The sequence below is a fragment of the Pungitius pungitius genome, chromosome 9 (assembly GCF_949316345.1).
Source record: "Pungitius pungitius chromosome 9, fPunPun2.1, whole genome shotgun sequence".
NCBI classification, from domain to species: Eukaryota; Metazoa; Chordata; class Actinopteri; order Perciformes; family Gasterosteidae; genus Pungitius; species Pungitius pungitius.
The window spans coordinates 5,495,345-5,523,294 of record NC_084908.1 but is presented as its reverse complement, the minus strand read 5'-3'; the positions used below and the strand labels follow the sequence as shown (position 1 = coordinate 5,523,294).

The window sequence follows — 27,950 nt, the reverse complement described above, 5'->3', positions numbered from 1 at the left end:
AAGTGTTGCGTCCTTAAAAATGTCAAAATGTCCCTCAGGTTTCCACCCTGGTCAGGTAACCATGGCAACCGCCCTACCTGGCATTTAGTGTGTGTGTGTGTGAGTGTGTGAGGCGTGATGAGGAATAAAGAAAACAGACAATGAGATGGGGAAGGAGTCAATATTAGTTTAGAAGAGAGTGTGTGTGTGTGCGTGTGTGTGTGTGTGTGTGTGTGTAACTATGCATAACAACTTGCATGTCTAGAGAGAGCCAATAGTAAAGGGCGGGTTTTTCTGAGTAGAGCACACTTAGCTACTAGAAAAGTCTACTACCCAAGATCTCCAGAATGTTTTTTCCTCCACATTCCCAGGTGCCGGTTCTGCCCCAGTGTGTCCAGTAATCCTCCTTTTTGTCTCCTCCTCTCCTCTCCTCTCTCTATACCCCACCCCCCACCCCCCACCACCCCAATCCTCTCTTTTCTTTGGGGCATCTTTCTCCTCCTAATTGCCCCCAGAAGTGTGATCTTTGGGGGTCCACTTCACGCCGCTGCTCCCTGAATTAGCTGAAGGGTCCACACACACACACACACACTTTCCTCATGACCATCCCGTCCCACACACCGAACTCCAGACCTGCTCCTCCTGCCTTGTAAAGCATCCGTCTCACTGTATCTACTTAATTCACATTTTCTCTTCCAGCTCCCTCTCTGCCCAATTCACACATTCTTACACTTAATAGGATTACGGCCTCCGAAAGGGATTTGAACAAGATGATTAGTTTACTGCTCTGCCAACTTCGGGCTAAACCCTGCCACACACACACACACACACACAGTTTTGCTGGACGAATCTCGTGGCAGTGGGGCACGTACAAAAGAGGTTGAGAAACTGTATAACAGTAGGTGAGTGTGTGTGTCTGTGTGTGTGTGTGTGTGTGTGTGTGTGTGTGTGTGTGTGTGTGTGCGTGTCCAGTGTGGGAGAGAAAGAGCAGAGTGGGAGGGAGGAGAGGGAGGATGAGGGAGGCATGTGTGAGAATTGAGTGCTGCTCTTTCATGCCCGGGTCTTCTTAGACGCGCGGGGCGTCAAAAGCCCCTCTTGCTCTGAAAAGGCCCTTTAGAAAAGTAGCACTAAGCTCTTAACACTGGAGACCTGACTCTGTCTCACACACGCACACACACACACACACACACACATTCTGGGCCACCAGAGGTGAGAAAAACAGACAAAGGGGAAGGTTAGTAGATTAAAAAAAAGACCACGTCCACACAATTCGGACAAACAATATGAAAAGTGTTAAATGTGTTCCCCCACTTCTTCTTGGTCTCCTTCTTGTTGGTCTTGTTTTGCATCACAGCCTTCTGTTCACGTAACCTTTGTCTTTGGTTCTTAGACAGCTTTATAACCAGTAATAATATTTGATTGTGAATGCCAATTATTTCCAAAGGCAAGTCCACACTTTTATTATCTAAATAGGCCACATGAATACAGCTCAATGCCCACTCCTGCATCACGTGATCAGCTGCGCTGGCGTTCAAAACGAGCGCCGCCAGAAAGCGTTGCTGTGTCTGTTTTCCTATTTTGCAACTGCTGACTTCTGTCAGTTCAGCGATTTAGTGTGTGTGTGTGTGTGTGTGTGTGTGTGTGTGTGTGTGTTTCAGGTTCTTAACTTAGCAGCGTGATATCGTTCTTGTGTGGTTTTAATACCTCCGGCCCCTTCAAACAAAACACACACACGCACGTACATACACACACACACGCGCGCACACACTGCGCTCAGCAGGAGCCTCTTTTAATGAGGGTACCCTCCTGGTTTAGGCACAGGAGCAGAGGTGAGGGGTTACATTTTGGGGAAGTCCAAAAACAGGAGCAATTTCAGAGGAAGAGGAAAGGGGAGAGAAAAGAGGGAGAGAGGGAGCCAGGGGGGGGAGGAGTGACGGGTGGGACGCCCACCCAACCGTTTAACTAGAGACGGAATCGAATCAGGTCAAAAAGTAAGAAAATCCACTGCTAAGTCACCAAGAAGTCAATTCCCTCTTAGTGGGGGAGGTGCAATTCCCCCTCTTTCCCTCTTCCTCCCTCTCATGTGCTGACACTATAAAAACACACCTCTGGGTACACTATTCGATTCATAGCCGCTCTGCATGTTTTCCCACAGCCATGACAAAAGCGTGTGTGTGTGTGTGTGTGTTTCTTATTCCAGCATGGCGTTGATTGATCCAGGCGTTATCGAGCTGTGCAACATGATGTTAAACTTGTGATTGCCTGTTAGTAACACTCGTTTATTTTTTTCCCATTTCACTCATTCGTTTGAATTAGGTGCAAAAAATGATTTGGCTCCTCTGATCATTTCGGCAGAACCAAGTCTAGCTTGTTTTGTCCGAACAGACTCCGAAAAGCAGTAAACTCTCACATGTGAGAGTCCAGCAGCAGAACATGTCCCCGGCACCACCAACATCTGTCCCTTTGCTCACCACGGAGGGCCTGTCTCAGCTGTCAATCAAAAGACTAGCCTGTCCTCCAACGGACCTTCACCTTTGATCGCATTAAAGCTACCACTTCTCTTCTTTTCACATGAAAGACTCAAAAGACAATCCTCAAGGACAAGAACATCTCAAGAGTCATTTTTCTTTATCGGTTGCAACAAAGCATCACTTCAGATGCTGCTACGGGAGCAGCAGGTGGAAGCACAGAAGACGGATGATACCTGCCGTACTGAATTATACTGTCTCACACACACACACACACACAGAGGAATGTGAGGAATGTGGCTGGGCATTAGCTGTTAGCTGATTAGGACACCGGAGGTCACGTCGCCACAGCCGGGGTCAAGAGTTGGAGGGTCAAATGGTTTTGTCTGGAGCTTGGGTGTGTACTGGCGGTGGACCATTTGCACACGCACACACGCACACACACACACACACACACACACACACACATACACACACAGGGACAAGGGAGCAGCCCTTAAGATGTCCTGTCTCTGGTGATTTGTTTGTAAATCCAGACACTTAAATCTTTCTACATTGTGTTATTCATATGTTGCACACAGCCTAATTTAATTGAACTGATCTGTGTGCACAACCCTTACGTGTGTGTGTCCTGCAATGAAGCAATTTGGTATACAAAGCAGCAGAGGCTGCAGGCGGCGGATTTAGTTTGCATGACTCACCTGTTCATGGGAATTTATACACTCGAGTGTCGCTTTTTTTGTGCTTTTTTTGCTGTTTTACTACCCACTAGTTAAAGGGGCTGAAAATGAAATCTCTGTAAATCCCATTGTGCACGCCCATACACACTCACACACCCACACGTCTGAGTGGGCCGGTTGTTCCGAGAGCCTGGCCCCTTATTGACGGACATCCATTAGAGGTTATGTGCCCCCGAGAAAAGAGCAGAGAGAGCTGGTTACATTTGGTGCTACGATTACTTGAAGCACTTGTGCCACGAAGCGAGGGACTCTGTGACAGCTCGGCTTAACGCTGCTCTTTATTTCTTCCTCTCTCCTCCTCCTCCTCCTCTCCTCTCTGTCCCAGGGATCTCAGTGAGAACCAGATCCAGGGGGTTCCGAGGAAAGCCTTCAGGGGAGCCGTGGAGATCAAGAACCTGTAAGTGGCACCTGGCGATACTCTTTCCCGCACATGCGCAACACATCGGCACACCTGTTTTTCGGATGTGTGCACGAGCCCCATGAGGGGGCGCATCAATATTTCACTGTGTTAAATGTCATGGGCCTCCTGCTTGCTGTGTTGACTGGCACCGCTGCTCGTTAGCAGTGTGTGTGTGTGTGTGTGTGTGTGTTTCAGCGTTGTTTCAGTCGTTTCTCTTTGTTTGTCCTCTTTATGATCATTAAAGATCATTATTGGTAATTTTGCCAGTGGAGTAATTGCCCAGAAGTAATTCAAAAATTATGGATTTTTTTTTCTTACTATATGGCTGCAATTTATTTTTTAAATGCCGCACAATTATTGTAAAAGGACAGGGCAGTGTTTGTGTGCGTGCGTGCGTGCATTGGCATGTGGACGACAGCACATGATTTACCGTCCTTCCATCCTAATTACATTTTTCCAGCAAAAGCCATTAACGAGAGAAAAAAAGGAAAGAAAGAAAAAGACCGAAAGAGAAAGCAGGGGGGGGGGGAAGGATGTAAAGAGCAACGTGCACTAAATCAGGCGTCACACAGAGGAGAGCAGGAAAGGGGGGAGGATACAAAAGAGCGGAGAGTGTGAGGGAGACAGACTTTCACCTGATGATATATTAACACGTCTTGTAACCCCTTCTTGCCTTTTACCTCTGTGTGTGTGTGTGTGTGTGTGTGTGTGTGTGTGTGTGTGTGTGCAGCCAGTTGGACTACAATCACATCAGCTGCATCGAGGACGGGGCTTTCCGAGCGCTGCGTGACCTGGAAGTTCTGTGAGTACCCGTCTGTTCAATCGGCAAAGCGCCCTGGTTGACCTTCGGCTGTATGGAGGAATGACACCTGATGCCCGACCGCCGGAGCGTCACCTCGTCCTCTGATGAATTAAAGATCACAGAGCCACCGGGTGGTTTGTATTCACCGCGAGGCGAAGACAGATTGGTTCCAAAGTCAAAATGACGGATCACATGCGGCATGTAAACACGCTGAACGGATGTGTTTGATTGAATGTTTGACGCGGTTTTGCTGTTTAAAAAAAAAAAAAATTCTATTTCATGATTGATCATAAATTCTGAAAATGAAATGCTTAAAAAAAGACAGCGTTGTGTCTGCTTCCAGCATCAGTTCAGTTCAACAATTCAAGAATGAATGACTCATTCTTTTTTGTTGCATTTAACAAAAAGGCGCGGGCGGTCTGGTGCAGTGTCAGGGGGCCGATAGTGGGTGGACCCCTTCTCGCTGAGCGACACATGTGGTGGCTCTTGGGACCTTAACCGAAAATCCCCCCCCTGCAGCGCTCCCCCCTGCTACTGCCAACCCAAATGTTTTCTCTCCCCCCAGCACCCTCAACAACAACAACATCAGCCGACTGTCCGTGGCCAGCTTCAACCACATGCCCAAGCTCCGCACCTTGTGAGTGGCGCGCCGCGCCGTTTTTCCTCGCATCGATCGATGTGCACTCCCGTGTTGTCCCTGTCCTCCGGATGTGTTCTCACGCTCCCTCTGCCCTCCTTCCTCCCCCCCCACCACCTCCTGCCCCTAGTCGCCTGCACTCCAACAACCTGCAGTGCGACTGCCAAGTGGCTTGGCTGTCGGAGTGGCTGCGGCAGCGCCCCCGCCTCGGCCTCTACACGCAGTGCATGGCCCCGCCGCACTTGCGGGGGCACAACGTCGCCGAGGTGCAGAAGAAGGAGTTTGCCTGCACAGGTTGGTGCTTATTTTCTTTTTCCACGACATTTCGGCGCCGCTGCTCTTTTCGACGTCCCACGGGGGGGGCGAGCTCATCCTGTGCTTTGTCTCGTTTTCTCAACGTCTTTTGCTTTTCAAAGACGGGGACGAAGGCAAGTACTCATCCTCCTCTGCATGGCGAGATGTTCACCGCTCACACTGTTAGGGATTCCAAATGAGCCACGGTCACTGTCATGTTCTCCCCCTCACAGCTGTTGCCCATGGTTAATACTTGCCCTCTGTCTCCGTGTAGGGCACCAGTCGTCTTCATCTTCCTCCTGCAGTGTCTTACAGTGCCCCGAGTCCTGCACCTGCAGCAACAACATCGTGGACTGCAGAGGGAAGGGCCTGACGGAGATACCCACCAACCTGCCCGAAACCATCACTGAGATGTAGGGTTTACACACACATGTATATTATACAATCACCCCCGCTGCTCTGCTCACATACACACTCACGGGGTCAGACGGATCCGACCCGTGACAGCCCCGCACTGCGCTCTCGGTGCACTGGTATTTGTGCCGTGCCGGAGCACCACTTTCTTTGCCACCTTTCTGTTCCAGCACCCCTCGCTCTCTCCGTGCTGAGGAATAATAAAAACCACATGTGTGTGAAATGAGAAAGCCTGGTCATGCAGCTCTTCTCTGCTCAAGAAAATAACAAAGGGATGAGGTGGTAAAAAATAGGAAGATTAATGTGAAGGACAAGACTAAATGTATCTCCATCTCAAAAAGAGGTCGGGGGGGCTCAAGAAAAAATAGCAGCATATTCGGAGGGACTAAGGAGAGCTTCAGACTTGATACTAGACAAGACTTGACTCACAAGAGACGTGGCTTCAACAACGTCTCAAGTTCTGGTAATAAGCAATTAACAGGAACATAACAGCGCTGGGCACGTGCTGCATAGAATTACATAGCGTTCTCTATCAAACATGGTTTTGCCTCTGTTCACGTACCATGTGGCGAGGCCACCACCGACCCTGCGACTCGTGCACATGCAGCTGCCTGGATTCGGGCTTGTCTGATTTAATTTGAGTGCTGCTTTGAAGAAAACTTGACTTTAGTTGTTGACACGACTTGACAGATGACTTGAGAGGAGCCTTGACGAGGCTTCAAGAATCAACTTGTACTGGTCTCCAGCCATCTCAGACGTTACATCAGGCCTGCTTCGACAGAGCTGAGGCTGGACCTAAACAAGGACCTGGACTTAAGACCCCCTTCATCAAGACCTCACATTTTAATTCAGTCATTCAGGCAGTCCTCATAAACCCTCCGTAGCTACAAGAAGGCAATGCACTCTTATCTAAACCAGGACACAATCCTTTCCTAAACCAAAGAAGACTGACTGACGGGGGACAAGAGGACATTGACACGTCTTGTTGAAAACTCGTATGAAAACACTAAAACATGAAACCGCTCATCTTAAACTTGTCTTGGACCAGCGTCAATTGATTTTACACTTGTACTTCCTCCAGGGGACAGAATACATTAGACTACATCAGGACACAATTCTAGCGTGTTATTGGGCCATGCGTGTTAGTAATAAAGGAAGGGCCAGAGCGCAGCTGCAGCAGGAGAGACAAGCGAATGAAAAACAAAACTGATTTTAGGGAAATGCTTCACATCCGAATGGTTGTTTTGTGGATCATGTTCCGCTGTGTCTCACATGTGAAATGTTTAGAGAACACTGGTCTGGGTCTGTCCTCTCGCTTTCCCTCTCCTGGCCTGGCTGGCTTTGAGTCAGGAACACTGCCAGGATAGCTGGCGTCCGAGTTCACACACATTTTGTAGAGAGAACTGTGCCAGACGTCGGCAACGGGGGGCGGCGAAGCTTCTTATCGGTGAATGTTCCCTTCAGCCGGAGGGCCCTCAGGGGCCCGAGCAGCAGTCAAGGATACAGCAGAGATAGCTCCGGGGAACAGGCCCAAGCTAATGTCGGCCCCTCAACGCTCTGTGTGTGTGTGTGTGTGTGTGTTTGGTTCCAGACGACTGGAGCAGAACGCCATCAAGGTGATCCCAGCCGGGGCCTTCGCTCCTTATAAGAAGCTACGCAGGATGTGAGTAGATGGGGGGGGCACCGTGCACCATGACTTCTGTTTCCATCCCCGTTTGTATTGACCTCTCTCTCTTTCCTTCTGATCCTCTCCTCACAGAGACTTGAGCAACAACCAGATATCAGAGCTGGCCTCGGATGCCTTCCAAGGTCTGCGCTCCCTCAACTCCCTGTGAGTGCTGCGTGATGTATTTGTACTTCGGATCCGGTTTGCAGTCTCACAAGGAACATCTACCTCGAAGCCGTGCCTTTTATCTGTCATGTTAACTTTGTACTTGACGTCCCAATGACCACCTGCACCTCTTGAATGCACGCTTTTCCTTATAGTTGTGAACTACTGTGGCTTTATTTCAAAGGCCGATAGTTAACATATTATGAGAAAGCTTTTCAAAAAGCCATTGTGTGGGAGCTGCTATCCTTAAATCATAGTTTGGGTAATGTTAATGTTAGCTGAGAGTCACAGTAAACCAAGTAAACCTTAGCGAACAGTCGGTTATAATAATAATTGAAACCATTCTCTTTTATAAGTTAGCCCTGTGTTTTTATTTTCAAAAGTTGCATCACTCCTTCAATCTTGCCGTAACATTTCCCCGGTAATGAAGCCGTTGAGGAGGAGGCCGGTTCTGTGGGCCAGCGTCTACTTTGCGTGTGAAGCGCGAGAGGAAGAGCAGGAGAGGCAGTGAGGGACGCCGAGTTATTTCACGCAGGAGTTATATTAAGGTCCCATCCCTCCAAAGTCAATAATTCATAAATGCTGAACTGCTGAATGGAGGCTTCTGCCACCTCGTTACACATTCGGCACTGAGAGAATGGGACACACGTCCATGCTGACACACCAAAAGCGCCGCGTTAAACGCTGTGTGCTTATGTCAGGGTTCGGTACAGGGGGCGTAAATGAGCATCGATTCTGTGCCGCTGTGTGTGTGTGTGTGTGTGTGTGTGTTGGACGTAAATGAGGCGTCCACTTCACCGCATCTTGCGTTTCTCAACCTCAGGTCTCTCAGGGAAGGCCACTCAGCACAATCTGAAACACGTGTCTTTAGGCTTCCTAAATACACAGCTGGAGCGTTAAGATGACTGATAGCTCTCCCAGTGCGCCTGTGAGTGTGCGTGTGTGTGTGTGTGTGTGTGGTATTCGCTATGCGAGGCATTGGTCGCCCTCAGCCTGGACATGTTTTGTGTATTTATAAAAAGGCAGCCCCCCCATACCCCCCCAGAGGCAGATTGATGGAGGTGTTTTGTTACTGTGACATTTTGTACTGAATGTCCTTTGTTTTTTCAAACAAAGTGTTGCTCTCTATGATTTAGAGTAGCTAAACATTATTATTAACATGAATCTGGCTTTTAACATTAATCTGCCTTTTTAATGATACATAATCAAAGATGAATAAAGTTCTGCTCGTTTCAAGTAAAATAAAGGCTGCATTAAATAAACATTTACACATGAAGATTTGTATCTTTAAATGCAGAGGTTCATTTAAGAATAAGGACTTTGATGGAACTGTAAAGTGAACTCATGAGACGTACTGGTTAGGATTATTAGTATGCTGACTTGTGATGTGAGTTTGTTCTCCACAGGACGACATCAACGCAGCATTCAATGGCTCACTGCATTCATTTGAATTTTGAGCTTTGCAAGTGTTCCCGTCAGTAACAGTAACGTTCATAACTTATTACTGCAGTGTTTGTGCTCCACAGGGTTCTGTATGGGAATAAGATCACCGAGATCTCCAAAGCACTGTTTGAGGGACTGTTTTCTCTGCAGCTGTTGTGAGTAGGCACACACACACACACACACACACAAACACACATACACCCACACACACACACACACACACACACAAAAAAAGAAAGTTGGCGCATCATTGATATCCTGCTAAAAAAAAAAGCATTGTCCCCGTAGTGCAGAGGCGTGGTGATGGAAAGCCGTGACCTGTGACATTTCCTCCTCCTTGCAGGTTGCTGAATGCTAATAAGATAGCGTGCCTGCGTGTGGACGCATTCCAGGACCTCCACAACCTCAATCTGCTCTCGCTGTACGACAACAAGCTCCAGACCATCGCCAAGGGGACCTTCTCATCACTTAGAGCCATACAAACACTGTGAGCACACACACACACACACACACACACGTAGCCCCCAAAGGGGTGTGAAATTTGGAGCAGCAGCTGGCAATCATCATAACTTCACAAACGTGGTCGTAAACAAACATCTATTATATTTTCTAAATAATGTAGCACAAAACATCTCCCATAATTCATAACAGCGTCCGCGTCTATTTTCTTTTTTGGCTCAGTTCAATGGCTTTTTACAGAAATGACTATTTGAAAGTGAGTACTGATAAAATAATCATAATAATTTTATTTTGGCATTAATGGGTCAGTCAAGAAGGAAGTATTTAGAGTCTAAAATAATTTGTCTGACCAATAAATTACTCACAAATATATGTTGTTCTGACAACTTACTTCCATGTGTCATTGTGTGTCAGTCACTTAGCCCAGAACCCGTTCATCTGCGACTGCCACCTGAAGTGGCTGGCAGACTACCTGCAGGACAACCCCATCGAGACGAGCGGCGCCCGCTGCACCAGCCCCCGGCGGCTCGCCAACAAGCGCATCGGGCAGATCAAGAGCAAGAAGTTCCGCTGCTCAGGTAGAGAACCGGGCCGCCCGCGTGGTCGCCGCGAGGCCGCCGCTCTCCCCCCCCGTCCCACGCACACGTCCACGCTGTAAGGATCCTCCAGCTCTCATTCTGTGTCTCCCTGCTGGGCTTTTCCCTCGGCCTTTCTTTACTAACCTCAGCAGTCTCTCGCTCTCTCTCTCTCTTTCTCTCCCTCGCTTGTCCTGACACACACACAAACACACACACACACACTCAGTGAGTACTGTTTTGGCCTTTTGCTATTTTGTTGTTGACTTTTACTCTCTCTGTCTCTCCATTAGCTAGAGAACAGTATTTCATCCCAGGTATTGTACATTGAGCATGTGTGTGTGTGTGTGTGTTGCACCGTTTGGTCCATCACTGCGGATGCTGCACACTCCCAACACCAGTGTGACTGCTTGCACTGACAACCTCTTGAATGCCACGACAATTTATTTTAATGATTGTCACGTTGCATCGCATCCAACCTGGCGCCAGATGACCACACTCCCTTCCATGCACTTTTTCACCGTAACCTTGACGATAGAAGTCAAGAACAACAATCGGATGAACGGGCCATCGTAATGGACAGACGAGAGACTTGCAGATGTTACCACTGATAGAACATATTTCTACATGGATAAACGGTGATTGTGGCTACTTGCCTCCGACCAGCATCGCCTGCATCTGTTCTTCGCCCACCGCGGAACATGAAAAAAAGGTCACGAGTCGCCGCGCTCAGAGGGGCGCTGAGAAGTATGTAAATCAGCCGTGCGCACGAGATCAGTAGCAGGGCTGAAGGCGGTCGTTACCACAGCAGCTCGCTGCGGAGGCCTCGTGTGTGTGTGTGTGTGTGTTCACTGCAGTATTTAACTCACCGGGGGGTTAGGCAGAGGTTTCAAAGCACCAGACAGTACAAACGCGGCGAAGCTGAATAATTTAAGAATGTTTGCTTTATTTCGTGGTACAATATGCGTATCGCGCCTCGGATCGACACATCTGGAAGTTTGTTTTGCACCACGTCCCCTATTTTAGAGGCTTTTGTTTTTCTCTTTAATGCCTCCATCTATTTGGTGAGGATTGAAGATGTAGGAGAGTGCACAAAGCAAAGAGAGGTGTTTCATGAGGGTTAAGAGTGCTTTTTTCGTCCCTAAAAACGAGTTGGAACCAGACGTGCTCCGAGCAAAGTGGTCCGGGATGAAAGCACCCCCCCCCCTGAAACAAATGTCCTGCTGTGCCGGCACGATTCTCACCTTTCACGAGTCATTACCCTTTTAAAAGAACCACTGGCTGAGGACTGAATACAGAAATATTGCAGCATTTCTTTCCTCCCTCCATCCCTTTGCCTTTCAAACAAACGAGTGAAATCCCTTCTTCTCTCTCCTACTGCCTCTCTCACACACTCAGGAGTACACCATGTCGGCTGTAAGTAGCAAACACACACACACACGCACTCACACACACACACACACACACACCACTCTCGCGTCAGCACCGAACCCGAACCCCGCTCCTCTCCTTCCCCCTGAGCTGGCCTCTGACTTTTCACCTCTAACCTCCCGCAGTGACCTTTGACCCTTCCCACTCTGTGATTCCTCTTGTACGTATACAAACAACGACGATACGGATATTCATACAATGCCATCGAGTCTTTTTACTTTCCGTGATGATTTCACAAATTTCCCCCATAGGATGAATAAAGAATATTTATGTGTCTGTCTATGTGTGTGTGTGTGTGTGTGTGTGTCGAAGTCAGGGCTTCTCTTGCTTTCAGTGCTGCTGTACCTCTCCTCCCACTCCTCCGTAGCTGCCTCTCTGCTCCGTCTCTCCTGTGTTGTGTCTGAGTTTAGAGGTCTCTAGATGTTCCAGTCTACTTCCCAGGGAGCTTCCTGTCCTCCCCACCCTCGTCTCCTCCTCCTTTGTTACCGCTCCTCCTCTCTCTCCATTTTGAGCTGACGTGTTTCCCTCTCCTCTCCTCTTCCATCTCTGTCCTCTCCTCCTCATCTCACCATCATATCCTCATCCTCGTCCTCCTCTTCACATTCTCCCCTTTCTCTCCTCCTTCTCACCCCACCCCACACCCCGGCTTTCCTTGTCCTCTACCTCATCCTCCCCCTTCTTTCCTCCCCCCCCCCCCCCCCCTGTGTTCCAGCGGAGGAGCAGTCAGTCAGCAGGTTGTTCCTTTGTGCTTGATCTAACCATGTGTCTGACCGGTTCCTATAGTAGAACATGGTTCTGTCAAGCACCATGGAACGGCCCTGCCAAACCCCACAGCATGGCCAAGACGCAAGAGACAGCAATCCCCCGTCCCCCTTGTGTGTCGTTTGTGTGTGTGTGTGTGTGTGTGTGTGTGCGCATTCTGGGATCTAACTGTTGATGCTTTTGAACACTAGCGCTTACTTTGTGTGTCTCCTGAGCTCAGCGCTTATTAGGCCTTGTGATACAGATTGAAGTAATGCACTAATGTTGCATCATAATCACCAAGGTTTGGTCCAATGTTAACATCACCCGTCCAAACATCGGCAGCCCATGTCCAAATTCTGTCCATCGTATCCCGAAACCTCTCCGGGACCACTACCAGCGAGCGCTGGGGGGGGGTTGTCAGTGACTCCGGCGGTGACCTTGTGCTTGTGGTCGCGACCAGGTACTGAGGATTACCGCAGTAAGCTAGGAGGGGACTGCTTCGCCGACTTGGCCTGCCCCGAAAAGTGCCGCTGTGAGGGCACCACGGTGGACTGCTCCAACCAGAAGCTCACCAAGATACCGGACCACGTCCCCCAGTACACGGCCGAGCTGTGAGTCCCGGTTCTGCTGGCCTTTATCTCCCCTGTCCCCACGGTAGTCCTCTGACCCCCCCCCCCCCCCCTCTTCTCCTCTCTCCGCTCCCAGGCGCCTCAACAACAACGAATTCACCGTGCTGGAGGCGACGGGCATCTTTAAGAAGTTGCCTCAGCTGAGGAAGATGTGAGGCAGACATGTTGTACACGTGACCAGAGCGAAAAAGGCCACCTGGGTCACAAAGTTGGATGAACCCATTACATCTCTTCCCTTCTTCTCCCTCACGCAGTAACCTGAGCAACAACCGCATCAGCGACATAGAGGAGGGGTCCTTCGAGGGAGCCTCGGGCGTCAATGAGTTGATTCTTACCTCCAACCGGCTGGAGAACGTACACCACCGCATGCTGAAGGGACTGAGCGGCCTGCGCACACTGTGGGTACACACACACACACACACACACACACACACGCAGTTACTCCAATGCACATTTAGAGACATTATCATACCTAATATGCATTCAATATTCTTGTACATTTCACATTCTGTGACTGTGACAGTTATATTGAATTGTTTGTGCCTGTCTGTGTGTGTGTGTGTGTGTGTGTGTGTGTGTGTCTGAGCAGTATGCTGAGGAGCAACCGTATCAGCTGTGTGAGTAACAGCAGCTTTGTGGGCCTGAGCTCAGTGCGTCTCCTGTCGCTCTACGACAACCAGATCACCTCCATGAACCCCGGAGCCTTCGACACGCTGCACTCCCTGTCCACACTGTGAGCGCGCGCACACACGCACACACACACACATTACTAATGTACAAAAGAGACACAAAAGGTTTACCCCAGAAAAGCCTTCATCGCCTCCCTTGTTTCTCTAGAAACCTTCTGGCCAACCCCTTCAACTGTAACTGTCACCTGGCCTGGCTCGGAGACTGGCTGAGGAGAAAGCGCATCGTCACCGGCAACCCTCGCTGCCAGAGCCCATACTTCCTAAAGGAGATCCCCATCCAGGACGTGGCCGTCCAGGACTTCGCGTGTGAAGACGGTGAGACGGAGCGGACTGAAACGCTCCTTCTGCGGCACCTGCAGCCGAGACGTCCTTCTTCGCCCCTTTAAACCCACGCCTTCTCTGTCCCCCCCGCGTCGCAGGGAACGACGACAACAGCTGCTCGCCGGTGCTGAGGTGTCCCGCCGAGTGTTCCTGCCTGGACACCGTGGTGCGCTGCAGCAACAAGGGCCTCACCACGCTGCCCAAAGGCCTCCCCAAAGAGACCACCGAGCTGTGAGTGAGACGCCGCGGTGGCCGTCACACCGGACGCTCTCGGTTAAATGAGCCTCCCTCTGGTTCTCCTTCCCCGTCCTCCAGTGTGTATTTCACAAGACTCCTCCGTCTCTCTGTTTGTCTCTCAGGTATCTGGATGGTAACCACTTCACCCAGGTTCCCGCCGAGCTCTCTGATTACAAACATTTAACGCTCATGTGAGTCTCAAACGGAAAAGAAGGCTTTCGCTCTGTCAGCCTGACACTAAAGAGCTCTGCGTGTGTCACTCTCATATGAATGGATTTGGCCCGCATGTGGGCGTGACACTGTGATGCACATGGTTTGTGTGTGTGTGTGTGTGTGTGTGTGTGTGTGCATTTGTCCATGCCTGGGTGGACAGTGCTGCCTGCGTGTGTTTCATGTATCTGCTATTGTTTCTTTTTCAGTGATTTGAGTAACAACCAGATCAGCACGTTGTCCAACCACAGCCTCAGTAACATGTCCGAGCTGCTTACTCTGTGAGTTTGGCTTTACATCAGTCCCTGTGTGTGTGTGTGTGTGTGTGTGTATTCCACAAATATTCAGAAGACACCTTTGACAAAAGAAAAGCAATCATTTCCGATCCTATATTATGTTGTATAGTCGTGCACGAGTGCTGCATGTGGGATACCACACAGCAGGTAACTCATGGGAGCCCACGAATGATGCTTTATTTTCACTCCACTGTTAGCAAAGAGAACAGCATTGTTTAAAACCACAAAGCAAGCGGAGGTTTCGCTTTTTGCAACCCAAAAGTAACACGGGAGGGTGGAGCTCTGAATAAGAGATTGTTAGGCAAACAGAATGTTAGGTTTCTAAGGCAAAAACACAAACAGCTTTTGGAGACGTCGCCACGGTAGGCACCTGTCAATCACAGTAGCCCCACCGCAAAGCATACCCTCCTTTATGGTCTATTTGATTCTAAATGAACATCATGGTGTATTAAAGAAGACTTGAACCTAGAGATTGAGGCTATAAAACTCATGTTAACGTAACATAATGTTTACTGAGGGAATAAATTCATCTTATTGACTTCTATACAATCAGACTACTTATTGTAATATTACATATAATGTAATGTAATATTACAAGCAGAGGAGTCAGAACCTTAAGGCCGTTCAAAAGAATGCTAGTTGAAGGCCCTTTTTATTGGTCTCCTCCTCCACAGCCCGAGGTTGACCTTTTATCTGCAACACAAGAATACGTTTGGTTTCAGATTGCCAGATTTAGTTTAATGTAGTGTGTCGTTACTGTAGATTCAATTTACTCAGAAACGGAACAAATCAACATAATATCTTATCAACAGTGCGTAAAGGAATTCCTACTTTCAGTGCAAGATATTGATACTTGCATGTGTGTGTGTGTGTGTTTGTGTGCGTGTGTGATGCATGTATGCTGCAAAGTGGGATAAAATGGCTGTGACTGTGTGTATGTGTGTGTGTGTGTATGTGTGTGAATGTTTGCTCTGTTGCTCTGCTCATTGGTTTGTGGATATAAACAAGCTTGTGCTCTGTTGCATTAAAGCAAAGTGTGCATCTGTCTCCGTGCCAACATGTTTATTGTGTGTGTAAAGAATCCTGAGCTATAACCGCCTGCGGTGCATCCCAGTGAGGGCGTTCGATGGACTCAAGTCGCTGCGTCTGCTGTGAGTATTCAGCATCGCTCTTCTCTTCTTCTCTGTGACCCTCTTCCTCGCTCATCCTCTTCCTCTTGTCCCCTGTCCCAGGTCTCTCCACGGCAATGACATATCACTGATTCCGGAGGGTGCTTTCAAAGACCTGTCGTCCCTCTCCCACCTGTGAGTAATACACACACACACACACACACACACTTATTGCTTTACTTGTTTTTGTAGCTTTGCTAAATAAGGAATTGATTTGCTGAAAAACAGCCTGGAACAATTCAATGCCCTAACTGAGGAACTATGGACTGCTTCGTTTGCTCTTCCCTTTACTGAAATTTATGTCGCAGCCCTCTGCAGCGATGACGCTTCGTTGCATCACGGATAGCGCTGGTGACAGACTGCTGCTTTGTTATGTTCCGTCATGTCTCTAGCTAGCCTGGGAAATCCTTTCTTCCTCTTCGTACATTTACAATTTACCCCAAATTATAAAATGATTCTAGCGACTGAAGCTATCGGCGGGGCGCCGGTCGGGCCCTGAACGCGGCGCTGGCGAGAGGACAAGGAGGATTTAAGAATCAGAGGGGAGCCACGCTGCAGATAATCGATGCGGAGCACTATTAAGGCAGATGATGCTAATGAGCTCATCCAAGCGCAGCTTCCTTTGCTCGGCCTGGATCAATGCTCCAGCCAACGTGGTTTATGCTCCCTAGCGCTGGCGCCAGAAAGAGACCCTCCGGTTATCTACAGCTCGAATCCACAGGGCCGCACAACGAAGCCCGGAGGTCATTCAGACTCCTCCTGTTCAGCTCTGCGTCCCTAAAATGAGAAAAGCTTCCCTCCTGCTGCCCCAAGTGAACATTGTTCCCCCCCCCACCCCCCTCTCTCTCTCTCTCTCTCTACCCCCCGGCTGGCAGGGCGCTGGGGGCCAACCCCCTGCACTGTGACTGCCACATGCAGTGGCTGTCCGACTGGGTGAAGAGCGGCTACAAGGAGCCCGGCATCGCGCGCTGCTCCGGGCCCGGCGACATGGCGGACAAACTGCTGCTCACCACGCCGTCCAAGAAGTTCACTTGCACAGGTGAAAAGACGCCGCGTTGAGCGCACATATGCACTTTAGCAGGAGTCCGAAAGCAAAAGCACACGCAGGCGCACACACAGAGAGACTGGAAGACTCCCAGAGGAGCCCACAAGTTGTTTTTTTATGTTGTTTTAGTTTTTTCTTCATTTTGCAATGCTGCATTTTTTGGTTAGTACATCATTTTATGAACAGTGTTGTTTTCACTGGTCGACATCCAGACTTTAGTAGTTTATATTCAATACCTCAAGTACCTACCAGTTGCTCGTAGCTGTAACTCCTCATACTGCAAAGTGCAGCTGACTGTTGAACCTTTAAACCTCATTACATCACATTAACTCTAATCTTTAACCTAATCTAACTGACTGCACTGTAGAAGTCCCTGGGCCTTGTGGTTTCCTGGTGCCAGGTAAAGTAGCCCGATTGCGTCCTCGTCCTCAGTCCTCAGCCCTCAGCCCCCCCGCCCCCCCCGTACTCTCCCCCAGCTCCTCCCGAGACAGTCCTCCTCGTCCTCCTGAGCCCCGGCCCATCCGATCCGCTCCTCCTCCCACAGCCCTGATGTCCTGAATGTTCCTACCATTGTTATACTTTCATTTTCCGTCATTGAGTGTGGGAACACGTGTGAGTCCCCGTGCATGTCATGGCCCTGCTAAGAATATCTAATAGTACAATTTACTTTTTATTTTAAAGTGTATACCTTATGTTACAGTTTTTTATTCAATTTATTTTATTTTGTATGCCACAAAAAGCACAGAATAAAAGGCCTCAAAGGGCTTTACAGTCTGTAGACATGTGACATCCTTTGTCCCGAAACCATCACATCGGCACAGGAAAAAGTCCCTCATAATGAACAAAGGGGGAAACCTAAGTTGTTATGGATGTCATGTGTACCGAATGGGAAAGATGTGCACTACATTGGGCGATATTCATTTATTTTTCTTACAAATCAGAATATTTTTCTCATCAAGCCGTAAGCCAGATTTCATTATCGCTATTTCAGAACTTCAAAGAAAGCAAGCACCTTTTCTATGGAGATGACTAGTGGTTTCATGCAGGCCCCTGAGGATGCACATCCACATCTGTGTGTACGTCCCCCCCTTTGTTCTGACTCGTCTTACCCCCACCCCCCCAAATACAGAACCTTGTATAAAGCTATTCCTCTCTTTGGTGTGTGTGTGTCTGTGTGTGTGTGTGTGTGTGTGTGTGTGTGCGACTGCGTTGTGCAGGTCCAGTAGACGTGAGCATCCAGGCCAAGTGCGAGCCCTGTCTGTCCAACCCCTGCACAAACGACGGCACCTGCTCCAACGACCCGGTGCACTACTACCGCTGCAGCTGCCCCTACGGGTTCAAGGTGACGCACCCCGGGGGGGCCCACGGGGGGGGGGGGGGGGGGGGGGAGGGGGGGCGCAGTGCGCTTGCAGATCCTGTCTTTGAGAGAGCGCTCAGTGTTTGTGTTTCTGCGCCTGTAGGGACAAAACTGCGAGGAGCCCATCCACGCCTGCATCGGGAACCCGTGCCAGAATGGCGGCACTTGCCACCTGAAGGAAGGAGAAGGGAGCAACTTTTGGTGAGATTCTGATCGTTTTTCTTCGTATCAGATGACTCGTGTGCTGCTAAACTTCTTTGATTCTATACTATACCACGTCTTCTGTGGGTCTTGGGGGAGGTTTCTAAAGTCTGGAGAAAAAAACCCCGGATGATTTAATGAAGGAAGAATCCAATATGTTTGACCCGTGTCTGTGACCCACTCCACTTACCTGGGGGCTCTGGGGGAGGTTTGACCCTTCGTTTCTTAAACCTGACACTCATGACTCCTGCAACTAAAAGAAAGTATGATGCAAAATTACCCGAAAAGGCCCCTTTTTAACCTTTGAACTGTCAGCCGAGCGGTCTGTTATAACGCTACGTCTACGTGGCTGTCCTTGATTCGCTGCTCGTTCTAAATGACCGATCAGCCGACAAAGGACATGATTTCTCAGGGTTTCGCTGCATCGTCGGTTCACAGCCATGAGTAAATTGGTGAGTAAATTGTTATCGTAACTGACCCAAAGTATAGACACAGCTGCCAGAGGAAAAAGAAGAATCCGGACTGTAAAAAATGACATTATGTTATGTTTAGCAAAATAAGGCAGACCTCAGAAGCTCGATAGGGATAAACAGTGAACCCGCATGGCATCGGTTTAATAAGCATCTGTGTGACGATACGTCCGTTCCCCCGTTCTTGTTCTAACGAGGACGCCGAGCCGTTGAGGTGACACAGCGAGAGGGGGGGGGGAGCTGACGCCTCCCTGCACCAAACACTCCATCAGACCCCCCCCCCCCCCCCCCCCCCGTCTCCCTCTCTCTTTGCCGACTCTCTGCTGTCCCTGTTGTGTTGTCTCATCCGTCTTCCCCTCCATCGCCACACCGCAGAGGGTGGAATATTCATCGTGGAGAGCTGTCGTTGACTACGTGATGAGATATTAATGCTGCAAAGGGGCTCTTTATTAGTGTGTGTGTGTGTGTGTGTGAGTGTGAGTGAGTACTAGTTACAGAGTTGAGGCACGCTTACATTAACAGAATAATGACTCTCTACTGGGGATATGTAGATGGGGCTGACACTGCTGTTTCGAGGGTTTGTGTGCATGTGTGTGTGTGCGTGTGTGTGTTGTGGGTCGATGAAAGGCGCCAATGATAACTGTTGACGACATTTCTTTGTGCACAACATTGTGTCTTTCGATACCGTGCTCACAGGTGCGTGTGTGGGGGGGGGTGTTTTAAGGTGTGTGTGTGCAGAGGGCTTCGAGGGCGACTCGTGCGAGATCAACTTTGACGACTGCGAGGACAACGACTGCGAGAACAACTCCACCTGTGTGGACGGAATCAACAACTACACGTGCATGTGCTCCCCGGAGTACACAGGTAAGGCTCCGCGCCCTCTGCTCCCGGGTCAACGCGCCGGGGGGGGGGGGGTGGGGGGGGGGAGGCCCGATGTCACCAGAATTACACTATCGTACCATATCTTAATGGGGACAAAAAAGGAAGACACCTTTATGCAGGTAACCTTAGAGACAGAGACGACTCCGGGGTTTGAGCCGCGGTGTGTTTTTGCTTCACACCGGCCTGTTGGACTTAGTTTAGTACGTTTTCTCAGTGAAGCGGATGTTTTCTAACCGGGGTCATTCGAGCTGTGCTAGCAGTGCTCCATGTGTGAGTCACGGTACATTGTCCATGAGAACAATCAATGGCACTTCCACTCCCGAAGCTTTTCACAGTAATAAACTGCAGGAATCTGTGCTGCAGCTTGTTTGTCTGCTCTCGCACTGTGCCAATCATCTCTGACTGCTGTGCTTTGTGGCCGCGTTCTCTCTCGCTGTGTTTCGCTGTGTCCGTTTCCTCGTCTCACTCTGCTTTCTATCATCTTTGGTCTGTGTGTGTTTTTGTGTGTGTGTGTGTGTGTGTGTGTGTGTGTGTGTGTGTGTGTGTGTGTGCGGTTGCAGCTGCTACCAATGATGTGGAGAGAGGTTAGTCTGGTCTTCTCTCTGTCCTTCCTTTCCCCCTCTCCTATCTTCCGTCCTTCGATCCTTTCCTTCCTTCCCTCATTTCCTGTGCTTTATCCACGCTCCCCAGTAACGTCGCTCTGCAGAGCCACAGATTAAACACACTGTTATGCGGTTATGCTCCATGTTAGCAGTGCATGTCCTCCCTGTTCAAAGTTTGTAATCCATCCTCTCAGACATCTGGGGTTGCTCTGCTCGCTGCTTGATGTGTACACTTTTTTTTCTAAGGCCAAAGGTAAATATTGTGCCATAACATTCCAGGTTATCATTTTGACATCAGAGGAGAAGGCCCATGATATTCTAGGATCTAGTTTGTGTTCCAGCTTTCTACCTGCCAAGCATTAGTTCCACTAGAATACTTTTTTTTTTTTAAACAGATCACAAATAAAAGTCAACTCACAGAGGACATGAGTATTTGCTTTGGACCAAAGTCTTCATCTAGGGAGTGATGTTGGTAAGCCAGGGGCCAAAAAGAAGGCAACCTGTCAATCATAGTACATCCGCCCTCAAGCATTTGACTCTAAAAAGACCATCATTAACTAAATGAACATTGTGATGTATCAAAGAAGAATTGAAACTACAGATTGAGACCATAAACACAATGTTTACAGAGGGAATTAATCAAGAGTGAAGAAGAGTTATTTTCTCAGGCCTCCATACAATCAGACTTCTTTTTGCAACCAGAAGAGTCGCCCCCTGCTGGCTTGAAGAACCATAACAACTTGTGGTAAAATGGGCATATGGGTCCTTTAAGGAAACCGGTGAGTTCCCTTAAAGAGCTCTTCTTAAATTAAGCCATTTACAGATACAATCCAAAGCCATCACAGTCCCATTGAGAAAAACTAGGCTCATACTAATGCTTCTTTAGCACGTTAGGTTAAACACCAAAAAACATGAATCTCCCATCGTTTCCCCGGCGACCATGTGATTATTCCCGGTGGGCGCTGTCCTGTCCGGAGTATTGCTTTATTCCCCGATGCCTCATCAGCGGTTCGCTCCGAGTCGCAGGAACGCTGGGGATATTATCAGGAATATGACACTCCCAGAGAAGAGATCATTTATCAGACCACTGTGTTGGTCAGAGAGCCATCCATCATTAGACTCCCACAGACACACACACACACTCCTGGGCCCCGCGGTTCTGCATGTACACATGGAGATGCTCAATCATACCGAGATGCACCAACAAATATTCAGGTGTTTTAAATATGGATTTCCCTTTGTCATCTATTTGTTATTTTTGCCAACAATATGCGAAGTATTGAAAAAGTGTGTGTGCATGTCCGTGTGTGTTTGTTCGCAGGGGAGCTGTGTGAAGAAAAGCTGGATTTCTGCGCCCCAGAGCTGGACCCATGCAAACACGACTCAAAGTGCATTTTGACCCCTCGGGGATACAAGTGAGTGGACTACGCACACACGCACACAGAGATAAGCACTATGTGTTTGATTTGGGACCCCGTGCAAAGGATTCCTTGTACGTGATATTACTCTTTTTATATCCTTTCAGGTTGTCTGTGTGTTTAACCAAATAACTGCTGCTCAATTTTAGGATACAAGTCCAGCATCAACATGCATTCTTGTGGTGTGTGTGTGTACATTGCAGGTGCGAGTGCACTCCAGGCTACGTGGGGGAGCACTGCGATACGGATTATGACGACTGCGAGGAGAACAAGTGTCAGAACGGAGGCCTGTGCATTGACGCAGTCAACGGGTACACGTGCGTGTGTGCGGAGGGAAACAGGTGAGGCGCTGAAGCATACTTTGTACTATTTTAACACTAAATCAGTGTCTCTTTCTCTCCGACTCACTCTTCATCCATGCACATATATTTCCATTCAATGTAGTTACGTTACCTGAAATGTTGGATTGTAGCTCCACAATATGACATTATTAAAAAACAAGGATAAAGTCAACGTAAGCTGAGATAACAAGGTAGCTACAGGGTAAAGTGAGAGTTGAGAGCTGTCCACCAGACTGATGAGATGATTATAACGTGACATTTTTGCTCCATAGAAAGCATGGAAAACACTTTGAGAGCATTGCTTGTACACTTCTCGTACTTTGGTAATGAACATACCCCCATGATGTAATGTGTGTCGCAGCGGCTTATTCTGCGAGTTCGCTCCCCCAATGGTCCTCCCTCGCACCAGCCAGTGCGACAACCACGACTGCCTGAACGGGGCCCAGTGCGTGGTCACGGGAGCAGAGCCGCGCTGCCAGTGCCTCCACGGCTACGAGGGCGAGCGCTGCCAGACGCTCGTCAGCGTCAACTTCGTCGACCGCGAGTCCTACCTGCAGCTCCCCGCCGGGCTGCTGTCGCCAGAGGCCAACATCAGCCTGCAGGTGAGGGCCTCCTGCCAGGGCCCATCGCACACTGTTGGTCTTTCTGTGGGGAAAAAAGAGAGGCTCTGAGAACCGCACTGTGCACGACTTGCAATGTGTCCCGTGACAGGAAGACACAGTTAGTGAACCACTGGATGTTTGGCAGCTGGACTGCTATATTCCCTACGGAGTTGGAAGAGCACCAGCCGTAGTTTTAGAGTTGGATTTACCACTGTAGGTCAGCTCTATCAAATATATTTGATGCTTTAAGCACAAATCTGTGAAGTCGTGAAACGTTGTGAAATATGAATGTGCGAAGAGAGTATGATTTAGGTGAAATAAAACCTGTTTAATTCAAAGCATAACTGGGAAAGAATCTAAATAAAATAGCACTGAAGTACTGGTGTCAGGAGAACATGCCTGAGAAGGAAAGTTTGGGACTTTCCGAGATCCCATTACAGGCATCAAACTTGGGCAGGACCGTAAAAATATTACACCATCATTTCCAGGGCAGTTAAGGAGGGGTTTAAAATAAAGATGGAGCCTTGGCGGGAGACGGAGGAACGATATGATGTTCAGAGCAGCGTGAGGAGGCTTCTGCCTCCAGCTGAACAACAGAACCGAGGAGATGTTGGAGCAGCATACGCATGGCGGGGTGGTAGAGACCAAAAACAGAGCTAAAAGAGAGTATTGAGTATTGAAATATTGAACTTCTTTAATCGTTCAGTAATTCTTTATCAACCCTAGGCATACAATAGCGTTTTTTTGCAGTTGTGTGTGTGTGCGAATTTTCTTATGTAGCAAAAAGAGGACCACAAACTGCATTTAGTTGGTTACATGAAACAGGTTACACCTTGAAGGGCAAAGATATGCATGTTTCTATAGATCTCATGACGTAGACCATTCCCGCGCTGTGCTTTCAGATTGCCACGGACGAGGACAGCGGCGTTCTACTGTACAAAGGGGACAACGACCACATCGCCATGGAGCTCTACAGGGGACGCCTCAGGGTCAGCTACGAAACGGGCTCCTACCCCCCCTCCGCCATATACAGGTACGCGCACGTACAAGCACAAACGTCGGGCTCACAGCCCCACGACGGGTGATGCAGATGCTCTCTCTCTCTCCGTGTCTCAGTGTGGAGACGGTGAACGATGGCAGCTTCCACGCTGTGGAGTTGGTCGCATCGGACCAGACTCTGTCGCTGTCCATTGATGGCGGTCCGCCCAAATCCATCAACTCCCTCAGCAAACAGTCCACACTCAACATAGACTCTCCGCTCTACGTGGGAGGTAAGTCTCATGTGTCTGACAATCTCGTTTAATATTAGAAACAGTAATATTATTACAAATATTATGCTTTAATAAAAAGCTTCACGTCAAATTGTCAGTCATGTTTGATCGCAATCCTTTTCGTTTTTCTCAAATTGTCATGTTGTCATGTTGCATTCATGAATTATTTATTCACATTTTGATGATGAAAATATAAAAAATAAAAACACAAATAGATGTGTTTCTATTGTTCCCCAGAAGGGAAATGTGGGTGTTGGAGAAGCTCAAGCACAGGTTAAGATAACAAAGGAAACACGCGCGGCAGATCAGGACATCCACAACATGTACTGATGTCCCCCCCCCCCCCCCCCCCCCCCCTGTAATCCTTTCCTCTTCCAGGTATGCCAGAACGGGCCTCGTCCTCCGGGGGCCTCTCGTCCCTGCAGCATAGCTCGGGCGGACGCAACGGCACCAGCTTCCACGGCTGCCTCCGGAACCTGTACATCAACGGGAAGCTGCAGGACCTGGGGGGCGGGCCGGGGGCGGGGGCTCTGACCTCCGGGGCCGCGCGGGGCGACCCCGCCGCCAGGGAATGGCTGGGCCACGGGGTGGAGGCGGGCTGCCAGCCCTGCCAGAGGGGGGCCTGCGTCCAGGGAGACTGCCACCCGACCGGGAACCGCGGCTTCACCTGCACCTGCCACCCGGGCTGGACGGGAACGGCGTGCGACCAGCAGGTCAATAACCCCTGCGACGGCAACAAGTGAGTGGTGACACGGCCTCCGGGGGGGTCAAACCGCCCCATTTAAGTATATATATACTGTATATATATGATCTAGTCTTTTAAAACAGCTTACTCGGGACCAGCTTTTTTTTTATATCATCTGAGGCGTCGTTCTGGATGCTTCTTGTGTTTGTCACATGATGCGCCCAATGACCGTCGGAGAAATGGAAACCGCGATGATCAATGATCTGACCATGATGACGTCAGTTGAAGCTTCTTGCTGGGATAAACTGGGGAGTTTCCCAGGCGGTTTTAAGGAGATCACGCTTTTCATTCCCGCCGGCGGGGTTTTCGGGGTCGAGAGCGTTAAGAGCACAGCCTGGCGGAGGGTTTTATACCCTTTCTCCCCCTCCTCCCCCCCCCCCCCCCTGCAGGTGCATCCACGGCACTTGCCTGCCGATCAACTCGTACTCGTACTCCTGCCGCTGCCAGCCCGGCTTCGCAGGCGTCCTGTGCGACGAGCCGGACCAGGACGCAGCCAACCCCTGCAGCCCGTCCCGCTGCAAACACGGCAGATGCAGAGTGTCGGGCCTGGGCAAGGCCTACTGCGAGTGCAACGGCGGCTACACGGGAGAAGTGTGCGACAAAGGTGAGGAGGAAAACACGTCGGCCGTTATTACTAATATTCCTCACAGAATAATAACCATATGCTCCTACGCTTTTGAATGCAAAGCTGGTTTCTCCTGTCTTCTAAGCTTCAGCTCGGCTGTTTCTATTAGTTGTGTGTGTGTGTGTGCCTAACAGTGATCAATGTCTCTGCTTTAACACTTCTAACCTGTTGCTTTTTCAAACTCAGCCTCTCCTGCGCTTCCTCCTAATCCCTCGCGGGGAGTTACTCAGGTGAGACTGCCTGATAACGTCTTACTGTCGCCCCTTTTTACTTATTTTTTTTTTTTCCCAACCACCGCGTCAACCTGGTGTCGCCTCATGCAATGAGAGGTGAACGCTGTTTTCTTTTAGTTTGGCATCTTTCAATTTACACACAGCAGTACAAGAATCACCATAGTATCTTGTTTAAGAATGAGTCTTCTGAGTCTGTATCTCATCTGACATTAACAATCCTTTTGGGGGCAGCTTGTATCAGAGTATGATAGACTACATCTATTTGTTTCAGTCAATGTTCATTTATCTCATTCATTTTAATCCAATTAATGACTTTTTTAGAAAACTAACTACGTGGTTATTGCCTACATTTAAGTAAAACGCTTCAATACAGGCGGTTTATTTTGAAAGGTCTGTTTACATGTTACAAGTGTAAATGAAATAATGATGCTGGATCTCGTAGGAAGACGACAGACAAACGCTTTATTTTAATTAGAATGAAAATACTTACTGATTATATCCCAATATTAATTTACATGAGTAAAGATAAACTAGATTTCACTGGGGTGAAAGGCACTTCTTTCAGGTCAGTCTTTTATTTTGATAGTTTTCACACTCGTTGTACTCAATTGGCAGATTTCTTTTAGCAACATTTCCCAACACTTTTCTTGTTAATAGAATGTTTCTTTTTCATTGTTTCCTCTCCATCCTCCGTCTCCCTTCCATGTCCTCGTCCTGTCCTCTCAATGGACCCTTTTGAATGACGTTGCATGGCTCTCGCCCGTTGCGGGTAACCCGTAACCTTTGCGTTTCCCTCCTCGCGCCCGCAGAGGTGGCCTGCCGAGGGGAACGGGTCCGAGATGTCTACCAGAGGCAGCAAGGCTACGCGGCGTGCCAAACCCAGGAGAAGGTCTCCCGCTTAGAGTGCCGGGGGAGCTGCGCGGGGGGAGCAGACGGACAGGGCACCTGCTGCACCCCCCTCCGCAGCAAACGCAGGAAATACACCTTCCAGTGCACCGACGGCTCGTCTTTTGTCCAGGAAGTGGAGAAGGTTGTCAAGTGTGGCTGTACAAAGTGTTCCTCATGATTCTCTCCCCTCCAGATGTATCTTCTTGCCCACCTTACTTGATGTCCAAGGTTTCCTCTCTGAGAAAAAACCCTTCAGCCCCCACAGGCCCCCTGCCCCAACCATCCCTGTTCTTTTTTATTTTTTTAAACCCTTAAAAAGAAAAGGCAAAAAAAAACAAAAAAAAAACAAGAGAAACAACAAAAAAAAGAGTTTATTTTATTTGTCAGTACTGGGCTGATGATTGATGCTTCCTCGGTGGGGATGTTGAATTGTATTGTAAAGTACAAAAACAGACTTATTTTTTATTATGAAGTGGAGAACAAAAAACAAAAAAAACGAAGAAAAAACAGACAAGAGTTGACTTTTTCCTTATTTCCCTTTTGTCGGCCGCGACGACCCCGACGGCGTTCCCCCCCACCCGGTGAGGCCGGTCCTTGTAGACTTCCTGCTTCCTGTCTGTGAGTTGTGTGTTTGTAGGAGTAACCTTAACTGGTAGAACCACGGACTCACCGCTAGCAGGCACTGCATCGAGAGCGCGGGAGATGGCGGACAAAAAGACACAACAAAAAAAAAACCAACAACCTTCAACACGAGGAACCACCACCGTTGACTTCCTGGAGACTGTGTGCATGATCCCACACACAGCTGTGCTCAAACTCCTGGTATTCCTTACAGCTACTGAACAACAACAACACACACACACACACACGCACACACACACAGTGCTCTCACATGTAGAGGAATTACACACCTGCAAGGTTAGATACAGCAGTCTCTGTTTATCTGCACACACGCTCCCAAAGTCATGAACAACAAGTATTTATTGTATCATAAATACCTGTACTTATTCAGTAGACCCCTTATGTATCAATCTGGTTCTTTTAATATATATTAATTTATATTTGTCCTTATTTTTGTATTAAAAAAAAAACATAATCTGTCAAGATAGCTGAACTAACAACATGGTGTCCTTTATTTTGGTTGAAGAGAAGTTTTTTGGGGGGGATCACTGAAACTATTGTGCTTGCCAGAGACCGTATAGTTACATTTTAATCTGCAAATGTGACGTGAAGACATTGTATATTTTTTTCCTGAGAGTTTGTACTGTGCCATTGCCAGAAGGTCTTTATATTAGAGTATAAATGTATAGATCATTTCTTTCCCTACCTATGTATTTCACACACACAATCTCGTGAGTAGCATTGACCCTAGAGGATGCTTAGGAGCTGTTTTTACCTTTTTAACAAATTTATGCTTAAAGAATACTGTGACTTTTCTAAATGAAACTACTTTGTTAGCCCCTCCCCTTTCCCTCCAGCCCCCACCCCCCAACCCCCGGTCT

The 27,950-nt window shown here is 48.7% G+C and overlaps 1 protein-coding gene across 6 annotated transcripts in view; it reads left to right on the top strand.

Annotated features, from left to right (window-relative positions):
- slit2 (slit homolog 2 (Drosophila)) overlaps positions 1–27,308 on the top strand; it is a 64,379-nt gene extending 37,071 nt beyond the window's left edge. The window contains exons 5-39 of one of the 6 annotated variants that reach the window (XM_062564412.1): positions 3,513–3,584; positions 4,318–4,389; positions 4,955–5,026; positions 5,157–5,320; positions 5,595–5,733; positions 7,326–7,397; positions 7,494–7,565; positions 9,092–9,163; positions 9,352–9,495; positions 9,882–10,045; positions 10,336–10,359; positions 12,678–12,828; positions 12,923–12,997; positions 13,101–13,244; positions 13,436–13,579; positions 13,684–13,850; positions 13,955–14,087; positions 14,216–14,284; positions 14,513–14,584; positions 15,679–15,750; positions 15,832–15,903; positions 16,644–16,807; positions 18,031–18,155; positions 18,274–18,371; positions 19,566–19,705; positions 20,284–20,307; positions 21,647–21,740; positions 21,947–22,084; positions 22,446–22,686; positions 23,589–23,719; positions 23,803–23,957; positions 24,336–24,696; positions 25,092–25,306; positions 25,514–25,557; positions 26,370–26,611. In XM_062564412.1, coding sequence (XP_062420396.1) covers positions 3,513–3,584; positions 4,318–4,389; positions 4,955–5,026; positions 5,157–5,320; positions 5,595–5,733; positions 7,326–7,397; positions 7,494–7,565; positions 9,092–9,163; positions 9,352–9,495; positions 9,882–10,045; positions 10,336–10,359; positions 12,678–12,828; positions 12,923–12,997; positions 13,101–13,244; positions 13,436–13,579; positions 13,684–13,850; positions 13,955–14,087; positions 14,216–14,284; positions 14,513–14,584; positions 15,679–15,750; positions 15,832–15,903; positions 16,644–16,807; positions 18,031–18,155; positions 18,274–18,371; positions 19,566–19,705; positions 20,284–20,307; positions 21,647–21,740; positions 21,947–22,084; positions 22,446–22,686; positions 23,589–23,719; positions 23,803–23,957; positions 24,336–24,696; positions 25,092–25,306; positions 25,514–25,557; positions 26,370–26,462 — 4,189 coding nt within the window. In that variant the 3' untranslated portion in view covers positions 26,463–26,611. Of the gene's footprint in view, positions 1–3,512; positions 3,585–4,317; positions 4,390–4,954; positions 5,027–5,156; positions 5,321–5,594; positions 5,734–7,325; positions 7,398–7,493; positions 7,566–9,091; positions 9,164–9,351; positions 9,496–9,881; positions 10,046–10,335; positions 10,360–12,677; positions 12,829–12,922; positions 12,998–13,100; positions 13,245–13,435; positions 13,580–13,683; positions 13,851–13,954; positions 14,088–14,215; positions 14,285–14,512; positions 14,585–15,678; positions 15,751–15,831; positions 15,904–16,643; positions 16,808–18,030; positions 18,156–18,273; positions 18,372–19,565; positions 19,706–20,283; positions 20,308–21,646; positions 21,741–21,946; positions 22,085–22,445; positions 22,687–23,588; positions 23,720–23,802; positions 23,958–24,335; positions 24,697–25,091; positions 25,307–25,513; positions 25,558–26,369 lie in introns of all 6 variants that reach the window. The other 5 variants (XM_062564410.1, XM_037471704.2, XM_062564411.1 and 2 more) reach the window with 5 other exon arrangements.
- Positions 27,309–27,950: the final 642 nt, after the last annotated feature.